General features: G+C 41.1%; 1 protein-coding gene and 1 pseudogene across 1 annotated transcript; one reads left to right on the top strand and one right to left on the bottom strand.

Annotated features, from left to right (window-relative positions):
* The first annotated feature begins 362 nt into the window (after window positions 1-362).
* Window positions 363-1,656, top strand: LOC148341591 (uncharacterized; annotated as a pseudogene).
* Window positions 1,657-3,808: 2,152 nt separating this feature from the next.
* Window positions 3,809-15,084, bottom strand: LOC148341590 (uncharacterized). The gene is made up of 3 exons (XM_088281259.1): window positions 14,832-15,084; window positions 12,253-12,543; window positions 3,809-4,146 (listed from the first exon to the last, which is right to left on the bottom strand). The coding sequence occupies exons 1-3, from the start codon at window positions 14,953-14,955 to the stop codon at window positions 4,127-4,129; spliced, it is 435 nt and encodes a 144-aa protein (XP_088137385.1). The 5' UTR covers window positions 14,956-15,084; the 3' UTR covers window positions 3,809-4,126.
* Window positions 15,085-15,346: the final 262 nt, after the last annotated feature.

Genomic DNA, 15,346 nt, shown 5'->3' with positions numbered 1-15,346 from the left:
TTTTCTCTCGAAAGTTTCATTTGACAATTCACACAAGAACACACAGTGGAGAAACATCTTTTTGCTGCTCTGTTTGTGGCAAAAGCTTTTCTTTAAAGTCAAATTTAAAAACACATACACGATTACACACTGGAGAAAAACCTTTTTCATGCTCAGTTTGTGGAAAATGCTTCTCTCAAAAGGCAAGTTTAACAGAACACACAGTGGCGAAAAACCTTTCTCCTGCTCAGTTTGTGGCAAAAGCTTTTCTGGAAAGTCAAATGTAACAAGTCACATAAAAACACACAGTGGAGAAAAAAACTTTTCCTGCTCAGTTTGTGGCAAAAGCTTTTCTTTAAAGTCAAATTTAACAAGTCACATAAAAACACACACTGGAGAAAAAAAACGTTTCCTGCTCAGTTTGTGGCAAAAGATTTTCTTTAAAGTCAAATTTAACAAGTCACATAAAAACACACACTGGAGAAAAACCTTTTTCATGCTCAGTTTGTGGCAAGAGTTTCTCTCAAAAGTCAAGTTTAACAAAACAGAAGAATACACAGTGGAGAAAAACCTTTTTCCTGCTTAGTTTGTGGAAAATGCTTCTCTGTAAAGTCAACGTTAACAAGCCACACAAGAACTCACAGTGGAGAAAAACCTTTTTCCTGCTCAGTTTATGGTAAAAGCTTCTCTCAAAACTCAACGTTAACAAGCCACACAAGAACACACAGTGGAGAAAAACCTTTTTCCTGCTCAGTTTGTGGAAAATGCTTCTCTGTCAAGTCAACGTTAACAAGCCACACAAAAACACACAGTGGAGAAAAACCCTTTTCGTGCTCAGTTTGTGGCAAAAGTTTCTCTGATAAGTCAAGTTTAACAAAACACACAACAACACATACTGGAGAAAAACCCTTTTCCTGCTTGGTTTGTGGTGAAAGCTTTTCTATAAAAGCAAGTTTAATAAGCCACACAAGAAAGCACACTGGAGAAAAACCTTTTTCCTGCTCAGTTTGTGGTAGACGCTTCTCTGTAAAGTCAACGTTAACAAGCCACACAAGAACTCACAGTGGAGAAAAACCTTTTTCCTGCTCAGTTTGTGGTAAAAGCTTCTCTCAAAACTCAACGTTAACAAGCCACACAAGAACACACAGTGGAGAAAAACCTTTTTCCTGCTCAGTTTGTGGAAAATGCTTCTCTGTCAAGTCAACGTTAACAAGCCACACAAAAACATACAGTGGAGAAAAACCCTTTTCGTGCTCAGTTTGTGGCAAAAGTTTCTCTGATAAGTCAAGTTTAACAAAACACACAACAACACATACTGGAGAAAAACCCTTTTCCTGCTTGGTTTGTGGTGAAAGCTTTTCTATAAAAGCAAGTTTAATAAGCCACACAAGAAAGCACACTGGAGAAAAACCTTTTTCCTGCTCAGTTTGTGGTAGACGCTTCTCTGTAAAGTCACATTTACAAATGCACACAAGGACACACAGTGGAGAAAAACCTTTTTCATGCTCAGTTTGTGGCAAGAGTTTCTCTCAAAAGTCGAATTTAACAAGCCATACAAGAACACACAGTCGAGACAAGCCATTCAGTTGCAGCGTTTGTGCTCAAACATTCTCCACTAAACATAGTGCTGAGAGACACAATTGTGTTGGTGACAAAAGCAGCGATGCTTGAAGCTTAAAAAATGACAAAAAAAACTGAAGGAACCGACTCTTTGTGGTAAGATGTGAATGTGATTTTCAATAAAATATGATGAAATTGAATTTTGCAAAGCTTTTTTATTGACACAAAGCCAATCTGATCATTGCCAGAAGAAGCAATGTGTCTGAGTGAGGATGAGTTTTTTTGTGTGTTAACATCAAAGATTATAAATAAAATTAATTGCCTTTGCCTGGAACAACATTTGTTAACGTTATGCTTTTCAGCTGTCTTTTTAATCGTACTTAATGGAAAAGGTGTGAGAAGAAACGGTGCTTATGAAATCGGTGACTTCCACAATCATCAATAAAATCACTCGTTCCACTTGCTCAACTGGCCTTCATTACGCTGTGAAAAGGTGAAAAACTGAACTTGAAATTGAACTCGAAAAAGAACCAGAAAGAGAAACGCAAGCAGTCTCAGTTTCTCTCAAAGGTTTTGGTATGTCAGGAGTTGGCAACTTGATAGCGACTGGAGTCAGCGCTGATTTTCTCGCTGTGTTTGGCTGGCTCGTATATGTATGGTCCATTGAACAAAACTCAAACTCTTCGAATATCCCCTCACATACATTTAATATTTCACTTTCTGAATAAATTTCTGACTTGCTAAAAACACTTTCTAGGTTGAGCTCTATCAAGTGTTTGGGGTTTGTTGCTAAGCAGAATCTCACTTTGGAAAAACTATCATTTTGTCAAATACAGTAATACCCCGCTACTTCGCGGTTCACCTTTCGCGGGTTCAGTGCTTCGCGGGTCTAAAAAATATTCGGGGGCATTGTAGTTTTGCCGAGCGGCACGAGGGGGCGCTGAAGCGGTTAGACGGCCGGCGTGCGCCGAAGAGGAGAGTGGACGAAGAAGAAAGTGGACGAAGAAGAGAGTGGACGAAGAAGAGCACGTTCCCCCGGGCACGATTTGGGGCGACGTTTCGCGCGGTTCGGACCGTACCAGAGATCCGGCCGGCGTGCGTGGCAGTTAAGCCGTAGAGGAGCACCTTCCCCGAGCACGGGCGGTGCCAAGCGGCCCCTAAGTTTAACCGAATGGAAGCTCCGGGGGAGGAGGGCGGGCGTGCGTCACAGTTAAGCCGAAGAGGAGCACCTCTTCCGCCCGGGCACGAGCGGAGCGCGAGGCTGTCAGTTATGAATGAATAAAGAAATAAATGAAGAATGCCACCTTTCATTTCACTGTCATGATCCGTGCCTGTCATGCCGCGTGTGTTTTTGTTTTTTCAGCTGCGTGGGCGTTCCTCCAGCGATCGTCCCGCGCCATGCCGTCAGCTGCTGCGAGACGCGCCCACCAGCCCCGCACCGGATTCCCATTCACTCACTGATTACACTCACTATATAATCCACCTACACTGACTACCTGGCGTCGGATTGTTATCCTACTTGCTCATGCGCCCGTACTTTGATCGTTATCTTGTTCAAGTGTTTCTTGTTGTCGCGTTTTTCTTTCATTTCGTTATCAGCTACAGCTCGGCTCGTTTTCTGTTCTCTTTTTCTGTCGATGATTGGTCTCCTCTTATCCTTCCGTGGTAAGCAATCTTCGTTAGTCATTCCTTGCCTTTTGCAAGCGTTTTTCGTTCTACAGTTATTCCCTTTTCCTGGTGCGAGTGTTCCACCAGCGCTTTACGTTCTTTCCGCCGATAGATTGGTATTATATATATCATAGCCTCATAGTCCTAGATTGTAAATGGATACTGACTATATTGTGATTATAATAAATATCTTTGTATCACCACCTTTTTTCCCGTGAGCTGGAGGATCATAACATTCACAGGGCACACCGGACGGCGTACCAGCAGGTAAAAGTCGAAGTATTTAAATAAATACAAAAAGAAGTAATTGAATAAATACAAAAATAGTCAAGTCAAGTCAATTTTATTTGTATAGCCCTTAATCACAGACAGTCTCAAAGGGCTTTACATAGCCACAATCGACATCCCCGATCTTAACCCCTAGGAGGGCAAGGGAAAAACTCACAAAACCTCATTAGGGGAAAAGTGAGAAACCTTGAGAAGGGACCACAGATGGGGGAATCCCCCTTCCAGGATGACCAGGCTGCAATGGATGCCAACTGGGCAACATTTGACACATAAAATGATGCTATTCAATGTTAGATGAGATAATGTGAGAGTCAATCAAAAGAAGTGCTGCAGGAAGATGACTTCAGTGGAGTGGGTCCTCATCCAGGGCCGTAATATCCATGGCAGCATATCCGAAGATGAGCCTTCGATCTTGTACCGGTCAGTTGGTGTAAATTCAGTACAGCCACTTCCAAGTGAATCGCCATCACCTAATTCGGGGAATTGGGAACAGAAAAGAAAGAACAGAAATAGCAAACAGGCCAACAAGTAGTTCAATGAAGTGCTGAAATATAAGGAAATCAGAAAAGGCGCTGCATGAAGACGACTTCGGCAGAGCAGGTCCCTTCTCGGTTCGTCAGTGCCGTAATCTTCAAAGCATGTCCCCATCACCTAATTCCCAAGCAGGGGAAGGAGGGGGCAGAAAAGAGAAGAACCGGCAGTAAACAGGCCAACAAATAATTAAATTAGATGCTAAAGTATATAAATAAATTGATCAAATGTCGCGCTGCAGGAAGACGACATCACTGGAACAGGTGCATGCCCAGTTGGTCAATGCCTTAAACTTCCTAGTGGGTCACCGTCACCTAATCCCCCAGCCGGGGGAAAAGGGGGCAGAAAAGAAAACAAAAGAAAAAAAGCGGCAGTAAACAGGCCAACAAATATTTCAGCTAAATGCACAAGAGTATAAATGCGTCTTTAATAGTGTTTTGAACATTTCTACTGAGGTGGCGCCTCTAATATCTGAGGGAAGTGCATTCCAAAGCATTGGTGCCCGAATCGAGAACGCTCTAGAACCTGCGGACTTCTTTTTGGCTCGCGGGATCACGAAAAGACAAGCATTTTGTGAGCGAAGGTTTCGGGACAGAACATATGGTACCACGAGGTCAACGAGATAAGAAGGTGCTAAGCCGTGCAATATTTTAAAAGTAAGTAGCAGAACTTTAAAATCACAACTTCCGAGGACCGGAAGCCAATGCAAATTGGCTAATATCGGGGTAATATGATCAAACTTTCTCGTCCTAGTCTTTTAATACTAGACATGGGGAGACCCGAGAGCAAAACCTTACAATAGTCGAGGCGAGACGTAACAAACGCATGGATTAAGATTTCCGCGTCACACGTTGATAGAATTGGGCGAATTTTAGCAATGTTACGCAGATGAAAAATCGCAGTCCGAGTAATATTTTTAATGTGGATTTGAAATGACATAGTTGCGTCAAATATAACACCGAGATTTTTTGTTAAATCCTTCTGGGTAATATTACATTTATCGATACTCAGAGTGGTGTCTTTGATGACGCGCTGGTCCAATGATCAGCATCTCGGTTTTATCTGAGTTAAGACGCAAAAAATTTCAAGACATCCATTGTTTAATTTCGGCAAGGCATGCCTCTAATTTAGAGCAATCGCGCGGATTTGTTATATCCAACGGCATGTATAACTGCGTATCATCAGCATAACAATGAAAACTAATGTTATATTTCCGTATAATATCACCAAGCGGTAGCATGTAGATGCTAAACAATAGAGGTCCAAGTACCGATCCCTGCGGAACTCCACATGTGATCTTACAAAGATCCGAAGTCGCTTTGCCATGAATTACACGGTGCGTCCTCTCCGACAGATACGAATTAAACCAAGAAAGCGCTGAACCTGAAATGCCAACACACGTTTCAAGGCGTTTTAATAATATGTTAAGATCGGGGATGTCGATTGTGGCTATGTAAAGCCCTTTGAGACTGTCTGTGATTAAGGGCTATACAAATAAAATAAACTTGACTTGACTTGACTTATGATCAACGGTATCAAAAGCGGCACTAAGATCGAGTAAGAGTAATATTGATGAGGTGTCGGCGTCCATAGCTATGAGAAGATCATTAGTAACTTTAGCAAGGGCCGCCTCAGTAGAGTGGTCGGCTCTAAAACCCGATTGGAAAGGTTCAAATTGATTATTAGCAGTCATATATTCATTAAGTTGTTGCGCTACGACTTTTTCAAGAATTTTTGCAATAAACGGAAGATTTGAAACCGGCCTATAGTTGATGAGACTCTCTGGGTCAAGGTTTGGTTGCTTAAGTAACGGTCGGATAACGGCGGTCCTAAAAGCTGCTGGTACTACACCCGTGGTAAGCGATAGATTAATTATATTTAAAACAGACGGTCCTAGGGTCGTAAACAGTTCTTTAATTATTTTGCCAGGAAGCGGATCGAGCACACAAGTTGTCGGTTTTGCCGCACTAACCAATTTTGTTAGGCTCTCAAGAGATATTTTTTTAAATTGACATAAGGTTATCGGACAGTTATCGGCCCTAATGTCCCTATTAACACCATTTATCGCGGAATTCGACGGAATTTTAAGAACAGTGTCTTTAATCTCATCACGAATACATTCTATCTTCTGAGTAAAAAATTGCATAAAATCGTGAGCTGAATAGGAAGAGCTATCCGAGGTTGGTCGCTGTTGCGTTAGCATTGCTATGGTATCAAATAAATATTTAGGGTTGTTTTTATGTAAGACAATTAATCTAGAATAATAATTAGTTTTGGCTAGATCAAGCGCTTCTTTGTATATTAGTAAACTATCGCACCATGCCTGACGGAAGACCTCAAGTTTGGTCGCACGCCATTTGCGCTCAAGCTTCCTACAAGATCGTTTCAGTACGCGCGTTTCCTCTGTAAACCACGGAGTAAGCCTCTTTGGACGAGTTTTAGTTTTTAAAGGCGCGACGGAGTCAAGCGCATTTAACAAAGCGACATTAAAGTTGTTTGTGAGATCATCAATCGTACCAATATAATTAGGAAACGAAGCAGTTGCTAAAGGGAGTAGCTCAGAGAACGCAACGATGGTTGAGGAGCTAATGTTGCGGCTGCTATAATTTTGATTCTGGTCAGAACGATGACAGTGAGCCAAGACTTCAAATTTGATAAAGTAATGGTCAGATATAGCACTGGTATATGGTAATACAATTATTTTTGAAGATGCTAAGCCTCGGGTTAATACCAAATCTAGCGTATTGCCATTTATATGCGTTGCTTCATTTATTATTTGCGTGAAACCAAACATATCAATGATTGTCCGAAACGCCACGGTAAGTGGTTCCGACGGGAGATTCATATGAATGTTGAAGTCGCCCATAATAAGTATATTATCCGCATGAGTTACTAAATCAGCTACGAATTCAGAAAATTCATCTAAAAAGCCGGAGTAAGAGCCAGGTGGACGATAAAGAACGGCAAGATAAAATGGCAGCTCGGCTGAGGATCGCATAATGAGAACTTCAAATGTTTTAAAGGAATTGCTAAAACGAGGACTAAGTTTTAGGTTAGATTCGGAAATGAGGGCTACACCCCCGCCTTTCTTTTGAGGGCGCGCAACATGCAAGCTCACGAAGTTTGGAGGCGAAGCCTCATTTAGCGGTAAAAACTGATTCGGTTTTAACCAGGTCTCGCAAAGACCAATCATGTTAAGATTATGGTCTCTAATAAGGTCATTAACTAACAAGGCGATCTAATATTTAAAAAAACGAGTTTCAGTAAAATAGGTCTAAGTTATTCCGCGCAACAGGACTCCTGGTCATAATATTAAGGAGATTGCCTTGCCTAGGTCCCGGATTGTACCTCGAGCGACTATAAACGCGGCGAGAAATTCTGACGGTCGGAATCCGATAGTTATTTACCAGCTTTCGAGTGCTATTATTTTGAGAGAACGGCTCGTCGTCAATAAAACCGACCGAGGAGGAATGCTTAAACCCATCATGTATTGCCACCTCAGTAGAAATTATATCAGTATGTGATGCAACAGCGTATGGTGTGTAGCGCTCAGATCTAGAAGAAAAGCTATGTGTGTTGTCTACGTCTAGCATAGCGCTAGTTTGCTCTAGCCTTACAGACTCCATACCCTTCCTTACAGGCTCACTATTCGCCTGCAGCCCGACCTGCTCTAATATGAATAGTCATGGAAGGCTCAAACAATAATCTATGTTTCTAGAAAGAGTGATGGCGCCTTCCCAGTTAGGGTGAAGGCCGTCCATCCTCAGCAGGTCGGGTCGGCCCCAGAAAGAAGGCCAGTTATCTATAAACTGCAGTCCCTGCTCACTACAAAAACTAGCCAGCCACTTATTTAGCGAGAATAATCTACTAAACCTCTCATCATTGCCTCTCGCAGGCAAGGGGCCAGAGACAATTACTCGATGACGACTCATCTTTCTGGCGAGATCACAAGTCCTTGCTATGTTTTTCTTTGTGATCTCTGATTGCTTCATCCTAGTGTCATTGGAGCCAACGTGTATCACTATATCTGAATAGCTAGCGTTGTTTGCACTGCGCTGGTGTCTAGGTGTCTTGCGCGCTAGCTCCATAAGATTAGCTTCTATGTCGGGTGCTCTGGCCCCAGGAATACACATTACTGTGGCTGGATTTTCAAGCTTAATGTTGCGGGTAATGGAGTCACCTATCACTAAGGTGCGGGAGCCATGAGACCGAGGTGGAATGGAACTGCTATGTGTCTTAACAGGCTCACCGCGATTAGCAAGCCGTTTACGGCCAATGCTAACCAGACTAGCAGGTTGGCTACAACCCGTGCTAACAGTCGTGTCCGCCACGTTTACGCTTACCACATTACTCTGCTCTAGCTGGCGGACACGTCCATCTAGCAGGGAGAGTCTTTCCATGAGAATGGTGCAAGTGTTGCATATGGTGGTGCATGAAACCATAGTTGCGTTTACTCGCCCGGTGGATAAAAGCGGAGGAAAAGATGTCGCACCCAAAGTCAATGAGCTTTCATATTTGTTAGACGGTTGCGATAGCCAATCAGATCACGAGTTGGTTACAGTGAGCCTTTTCGCTGGCCTTACGCTGAGAGTGATGAACGCGTTTTGTGATTGGATACCCACTCGGGAGGGGGCAGCGCTATGCCGAATCAACACACCCAAAAGTCGTAACTGGCGACCGTTCGAAAATCTCAAATATATTCTTGCTTTTTTTTAAACCACAATGGCCAAAGGAGGGAAAAGTGTGAATTTAATTGCAGATAGACTTGCAAGGACATTTTCAAGTCGGACCTTTCAAGAGAAGCTATATCGTCCAACACTCACTCAGTGGTGCGTAAGTGTGTTTCTGTATATTATTTGTCCAGCCGTGGTGTCATAAATGATGGTATTTTGATGGGGATTCATTCACGTAGGACAAAGTAGGACTTCATTGAAGGCTCAGGTGTGAAATGCACTGAAGTAACTTAAAAAGTAAAAGTAAAAAGAAATTACGATTGTTTAAGAATGTGCAAGAAAGAAAAATGTTGACACATGTTGAAAATAATATTTTCCAGGAGGTATTTATTTCTTTGTTGTTTATTCATTCAATTCTATACTAATTTCAATATTTGAGTATTATTTTTCTTTCAATATGTCGTATATTTTGTCTTTGAAGTGTGGGTCCTTGCTGCCTTCAGGAGAGGCAGCCGAGCAAGGCTGGATTGGTGATGAAAAAGAACTGGTTCGAGAAAGATTTTATTCTCGTCACATGCTGATGTCAAAAGAAGTCTCCCCAAAAACGTGCGAGCCCCCTCTCAGACATTCCCTTCTTATGGGGAATGCCCAAATAGGACATGAATATCTAATTTTCCCTTGTTGCATATGCAATTCCCATCCCACTAGTCTTCAGGATTTCCCTCCAAAAGTCCCCCAGAGGGAGAGCAGATGCGTCTCCCCGTTGATACGACCAGTCTACTCGTGACCACCTTAAATTACTGTCACACCCTGGAAGGTCACTGACCTGGCGAGAGAATTGCCCCCACCATAAACAATGCTCAGGCCTATTTTCTCTCAGGGCAGTATCTGGTTACATCGGAACTTCAGAACCAAGACTGGTCACTTCTGTGAGCTCCAGTCCCTTCATAGTTTCATAAAGAGAATTACTTCCCATATCTAAATTAGGCCATTTAAAAATACATGACTTTTTTTTTATTTATTACAATTTATATTTAAGCTTGTTTATGTAATCATACAATATTTATTCAATTATTTTAATGTAAAATTATATCAATATTAATTTAAACCTTTTTATTTCAGTCTTGAATATTTCTTAACATATTTGTTCATTTGAATTTGGATGCAATTTAAATTATTCCATCCATCCAGCCATTTTCTGCCGCTCATCCAGGGTCAGCTTATTGAATTAATTTAATACAAAAGTATTTTTTATATTTCAATATTTATTTCGAGATTAGGACTCTTCTCAATGAGTTCAATATTTAGAAAATGTTTCTATATTTCTTATTAATTGAATTAAGTCTGTATGTGGTTGCCAATTTTATGATTTCCCTATTTCATTATATAACTAATCCAATGTATAAAAAGCATAATATAGCATGAACAAAAATATTTGATATATTTGACAAAATGATAGTTGTTACGGCCCTGGGCTAGGGCCCACCTACAAGGCCACTCCCTTCGTGTATGCCAGTAGCTCTTGTACCCTTTTGTTTGTAAAGTCAATGGACTTGTGCCTCATCACTGGCCTGATTTCCCACTCGTTCCCCGTTGGTGGACTTCGTTCCTGCTCGTGGACGTCCCAATCAACGAGCTCCATCTGTGCAGCTGGGACCAATAAAAGGACCTCGGTCCAGCTGCTCAGGGCGGCTGGAACTTTACAGTTCAGTTCGCCTCGCTTGCGCTCGTTGTGTCTCTTGGTTGGACTTTTGTGAATTCTTGAGACACTCGCTTTTGTTATTTGTACTCATTTGTTAATACTGGTTGATTAAGATCCTTTGTTTAGAACCTACCTCCTTGCTTTACTAAAAATAAATTGTAAACTCTTTCCACACCATTTAACAGCTTGGTTTATGTTACTTCCCTCCTTCCCTAGCAGAGCTGGTCGTAACAATAGTTTTTTTCCAAAGTGAGATTCTGCTTAGCAATAAACCCCAAACGCTTTATAGAGCTCAACCTAGAAAGAAAGAAATTTATTCAGAAAGCGTAATATTAAATGTATGTGAGGGGATATTTGAAGAGTTTGAGTTTTGTTCAATCGACCATACATATACGAGCCAGCTAAACACAGCGAGAAAACCAGCGCTGACTCCAGTCGCCATCAAGTTGCCAACTCCTGACAAAACCTTGAAGAGAAACTGAGACTATTTGCATTTCTTTCTGGTTCTTTTTATGGTTCAACTTCTACATCTGTTTTTCACCTTTTCACAGCGTAATGAAGGCCAGTTGAGCAAGTGGAACAAGTGATTTTATTGATGATTGTGGAAGGCACCGATTTCATAAGCACCGTTTCTTCTCACACCTTTTCCATTAAATACGATTAAAAAGACAACTGAAAAGCATAATGTTAAAAAATGTTGTTCCAAGCAAAGGCAATTAATTTGATTTATAATGCTTGATCTTAAAAACAAAAAAAACTCATCACTCAGATACGATGGTTCTTCTGGCACTGATCACATTGGCTTAATGTCAATAAAAAAGCTTTGCAAAATTCAATATATCATATTTTATTCAAAATCAAAATTTTCATCTTACCACAAAGAGTCAGTTCCTTCAGTTTTTTGTTTTATTTTTTTTAAGCTTCAAGGATCGCTGCTATTCTCACCAGCACAATTGTGACTCTCAGCACCCTGTTTAGTGGAGAATTTTTTAGCACAAACGCTGCAACTGAATGGCTTGTCTCCAGTGTGTGTTCTTGTGTGGCTTCGTAAAAGCGACTTTCGAGAGAACCTCTTGCCACAAACTGAGCAGGAAAAAGGTTTTTCTCCAGTGTGTGTTCTTGTGTGACAAGTTAAATTTGACTTTACAGAGAAGCGTCTACCACAAACTGAGCAGGAAAAAGCTTTTTCTCCACTGTGTGTTCTTGTGTGTTGTGTTAAACCTCCCTTTTCAGAGAATCCTTTGCCACAAACTGAGCATGAAAAAGGCTTCTCTCCACTGTGTGTTCTTGCGTGCCTTGTTAAATCAAACTTTTGATAGAAGCTTTTGCCACAAACTGAGCAAGAAAAAGTTTTTTCTCCACTGTGCATTCTTGTGTGGATTGTTAAATCAAACTTTTGATAGAAGCTTTTGCCACAAACTGAGCAAGAAAAAGTTTTTTCTTCACTGTGCATTCTTGTGTGCCTTACGAAATGAGACTTTAGAGAGAAGCTTTTGCCACAAACCGAGCAGGAAAAAGGTTTTTCTCCACTATGTGTTGTTGTGTGTTTTCTTAAATTAGACTTTCCAGAGAAGCTTTTGCCACAAACTGAGCAGGAAAAAGGTTTTTCTCCAGTGTGTGTTCTTGTGTGTTCTGTTAAATTTCCCTTTTGGGAGAAGCATTTTCCACAAACTGAGCAAGAAAAAGGTTTTTCACCACTGTGTGTTCTTGTGTGGCTTGTTAAATTTGATTTTAGAGAAAAGCTTTTACCACAAAACAAGCAGCAAAAAGGTTTATCTCCGCTGTGTGTTCTTGTGTGCGGTTTTAACGACAGCTTTGAAGTGAATGAGTCAGTGTGACATGCCCTTTCACCTTTGGCTTGCCCATCATCATCATCATCGTGTGATAATGTGTCCTCATTTTGTGCTTGTGATGGCCCCCAGTGGTCTTCATCAACTTCTGTTGTCACGTGACGACTTGAACTGCTGCTTGTAGGCTCCGCCCCTCTGTTGTCCTCACTCTCATCCTTGTTTTCATCTTCAGTCTTTCTAGGGACAACGTTCAGTGGTGACTTGTTGATCTCCTCCTCCTCCTCCTCCTCCTTTTTGATGTGAGTCAAGACTGGCTCCTCTTTCACAGAACGGAGATCGTATTCACTGACGTCTGCAGGACACAAAAAGACAAACACACATTTTGTTTGGTCAAGTCAAACCTCATGCGGCGACTGTCTTATATTGTTTCTACCGTGCTACCTTGACTTGTGCATTTTAAAAAGGAAGCACGTTGCGGCTGATGCCCGATTTCATTCCTGACATAGTCACAGATGTTTCTGGAATATGTATTCTAATTCAACTAAGATACACCATAATATTTTAAGAGTTCACTGAATCATTTTGGAACTGCAATGACGCTTAACAGCTATAGGGTGTCAGTAATGAGTAACAAAGTAACACAAGACCTCCCACTGATACATCATCATTGTCATTTGGATAAATTACCAGGAACTATGAGTTGTGGGGGTGATGCAAACCACCTGGGCCACAGGAACTTTATTACCAGAAACTAAATGTTCCTGGACTTGTTGGTGGAAAAGGGGGTTGTGACGTTCTCCCTTTTTAAGCTCATAGTAAGCCAAAGATGCAGATGCATTCCTTGTAGCATGCGCTTGTTCACCGATGAGATCCGTGCAACCTTGGATGGATGCATTCAATGTATTTTAAATGTTTGGATGAGGTGAAACTACGCACACGTGCACAAAACAATGCAGGGCCACTCGAGGTTCATTGACTCTCACCCGACCAAGTCAGTAAAAAGTTCATAAATAAATAAGACCAATACGTACTTGATTTTTTTTTTTTAAAAACTTAATATTTTGTGTTTTATTCACTAAAATTGATCAACCGCCATTGACGTTTTCGCGGCAGTGTGCACATTTTTAGAGTCAGGCGGAATTCCTTCCGTAAGGAATTGATTGAACAAAATATAAAAACCAGAAAATGTTATTTTGTTATATTAAATGTAAATTTTATACTGGGAAAAACACGGAGTTAACCCCCCACTAATGGTTATTCTTTGGCATAAATTTTCTGCACTCATTACATTTGACATAAACAATTGCTCAGCAGACCTGCAAGTAAAAGGCAATACAGTGAACCCCCGCTACTTCGCGGTTCACCTTTCGCAGGTTCAGTGCTTCGCGGGTCTAAAAAATATTCGGGAGCATTGTAGTTTCGCCGAGCGGCACAAGGGGGCGCTGAAGCGGTTAGACGGCCGGCGTGCGCCGAAGAGGAGAGTGGACGAAGAAGAGAGTGGACGAAGAAGAGCAGGTTCCCCCGGACACGATTGGTGGCGACGGACACGATCGGGGGCGACATTTTGCTTCGTTCGGGACCGTGCGTGAGCTCCGAAGGAGACCGGCCGGCGTGTGTGGCTGTCAAGCCGAAGAGAAACAACTTCCGCCCGGGCACCGGCGGAGCGCGAGGCTGTCAGTTATGAATGAATAAATGAATAAATAAATATATGAAGAATGCCACCTTTCATTTCACTGTCATGATCCGTACCTGTCATGTGTTTTTGTTTTTTCAGCTGTGTGGGCGTTCCTCCAGCGATCGTCTCGCGCCATGCCGTCAGCTGCTGCGAGACGCGCTGATTACACTGACTATATTGTGATAATAAATATCTTTGTATCACCACCCTTTTTCCCGGGTCTGCGTTTGGAGAGTCCTGTTCAATCCTCCAGTTCTGCTGGAGGATCATAACATTCACAGGGCACACCGGACGGCGTGCCAGCAGGTAAAAGTTGAAGTAATTAAATAAATACAAAAAGAAGTAATTGAATAAATACAAAAATAATGGCTGGGGAATAAAAAAATAATAAGTTTTAATAATAATTTGTTTTTTTGTTATAACATAAATTTGACTCTCTCTCTCTCTACCAGTATATATATATATATATATATATATATATATATATATATTTTTTTTTTTTAAGCATTTTTGAAGGTGTGCCGCTACTTTGCACCTATATATATTTATATATATATATATATATATATATATATATTTATATATATATATATATATATATATATATAGGTGCAAAGTAGCGGCACACCTTCAAAAATGCTTAAAAAAAAAAAAAAAAATATATATATATATATATATATATATATATATATATATATATATATATATATATATATATAGGTGGGAAGTATATATATACACGGTGTTTTTTTTTTTTGAAGGTGCGACGCGACTTCGCGGATATTCAGTTTTCGCGGGTGGTCTCGGTCCCCATTAACCGCGATAACCGGGGGTTCACTGTATTTAAAAATAAAACGGCAATAACCTTGGACGCATTTCCCCAAACAACTTAATGTTGTGATGCATATTTTTAACGATAGAAAGTCGTTCTTTACAAAGCAAATGAGAGTAAAACGTGTACAAACCTGCTTTGAGTGGCACAACACGAGGCTGGTTGCAAACTTCGCCCAGCAGTTGAAGACGTTGCTCGTTCTCTTCTTTTATTCCACAAAATTCCTCTTTGTACTTGGGTGTCGTTCTTTCACACATTTTCAAATGATAATTCCAAAAAATCCGCACTTGATCTCTGCTTGGCGATGAGTCATGTGCCTCTTTTCGTTAGCGGCTAGCTAGCTAACAAGCTAAGCTAACTACGCCGAAAAGCATCAACTCGCGAAGATGAGATTATCGGGACACAAAGACTTAATGAATTATGTCGTAGTCCTTTAGAGTAGCACTGGACATCCTTTGAGAAAATTACAGTCAGTTCCACACTAAATCAGAAGAATTTAGCGGTGGGTGTTTTTGTTCCGGTGTGGACGGGTCGGTGGATGTGGTCGAGGTCCTTCGGAAGCTGCGCGCTTGCTAATGACGTCATGCTTTAAGCACGTATTTTTCAAATATATTTCTTTGCCTCTGTGTTTGTTTTTAAACCTGGCTG

The sequence above is a fragment of the Idiotropiscis lumnitzeri genome, chromosome 2, assembly GCF_059441095.1.
Source record: "Idiotropiscis lumnitzeri isolate Australia: NSW breed Sydney's pygmy pipehorse chromosome 2, RoL_Ilum_1.0, whole genome shotgun sequence".
NCBI classification, from domain to species: domain Eukaryota; kingdom Metazoa; phylum Chordata; class Actinopteri; order Syngnathiformes; family Syngnathidae; genus Idiotropiscis; species Idiotropiscis lumnitzeri.
Note: the sequence above shows the minus strand (reverse complement) of the source record. Positions and strands in the feature narration are given on the sequence as shown.

Coding starts and splice junctions, on each gene's coding strand:
- LOC148341590 (XM_088281259.1), bottom strand. CDS start 14,955: ATGTGTGAAAGAACGACACCCAAGTACAAAGAGGAATTTTGTGGAATA. Junction 12,544..14,831: donor TGTTGTGCCACTCAAAGCAG/GTTTGTACACGT, acceptor TGTGTCCTGCAG/ACGTCAGTGAATACGATCTC. Junction 4,147..12,252: donor TGATGATGGGCAAGCCAAAG/GTGAAAGGGCAT, acceptor CTTGGGAATTAG/GTGATGGGGACATGCTTTGA.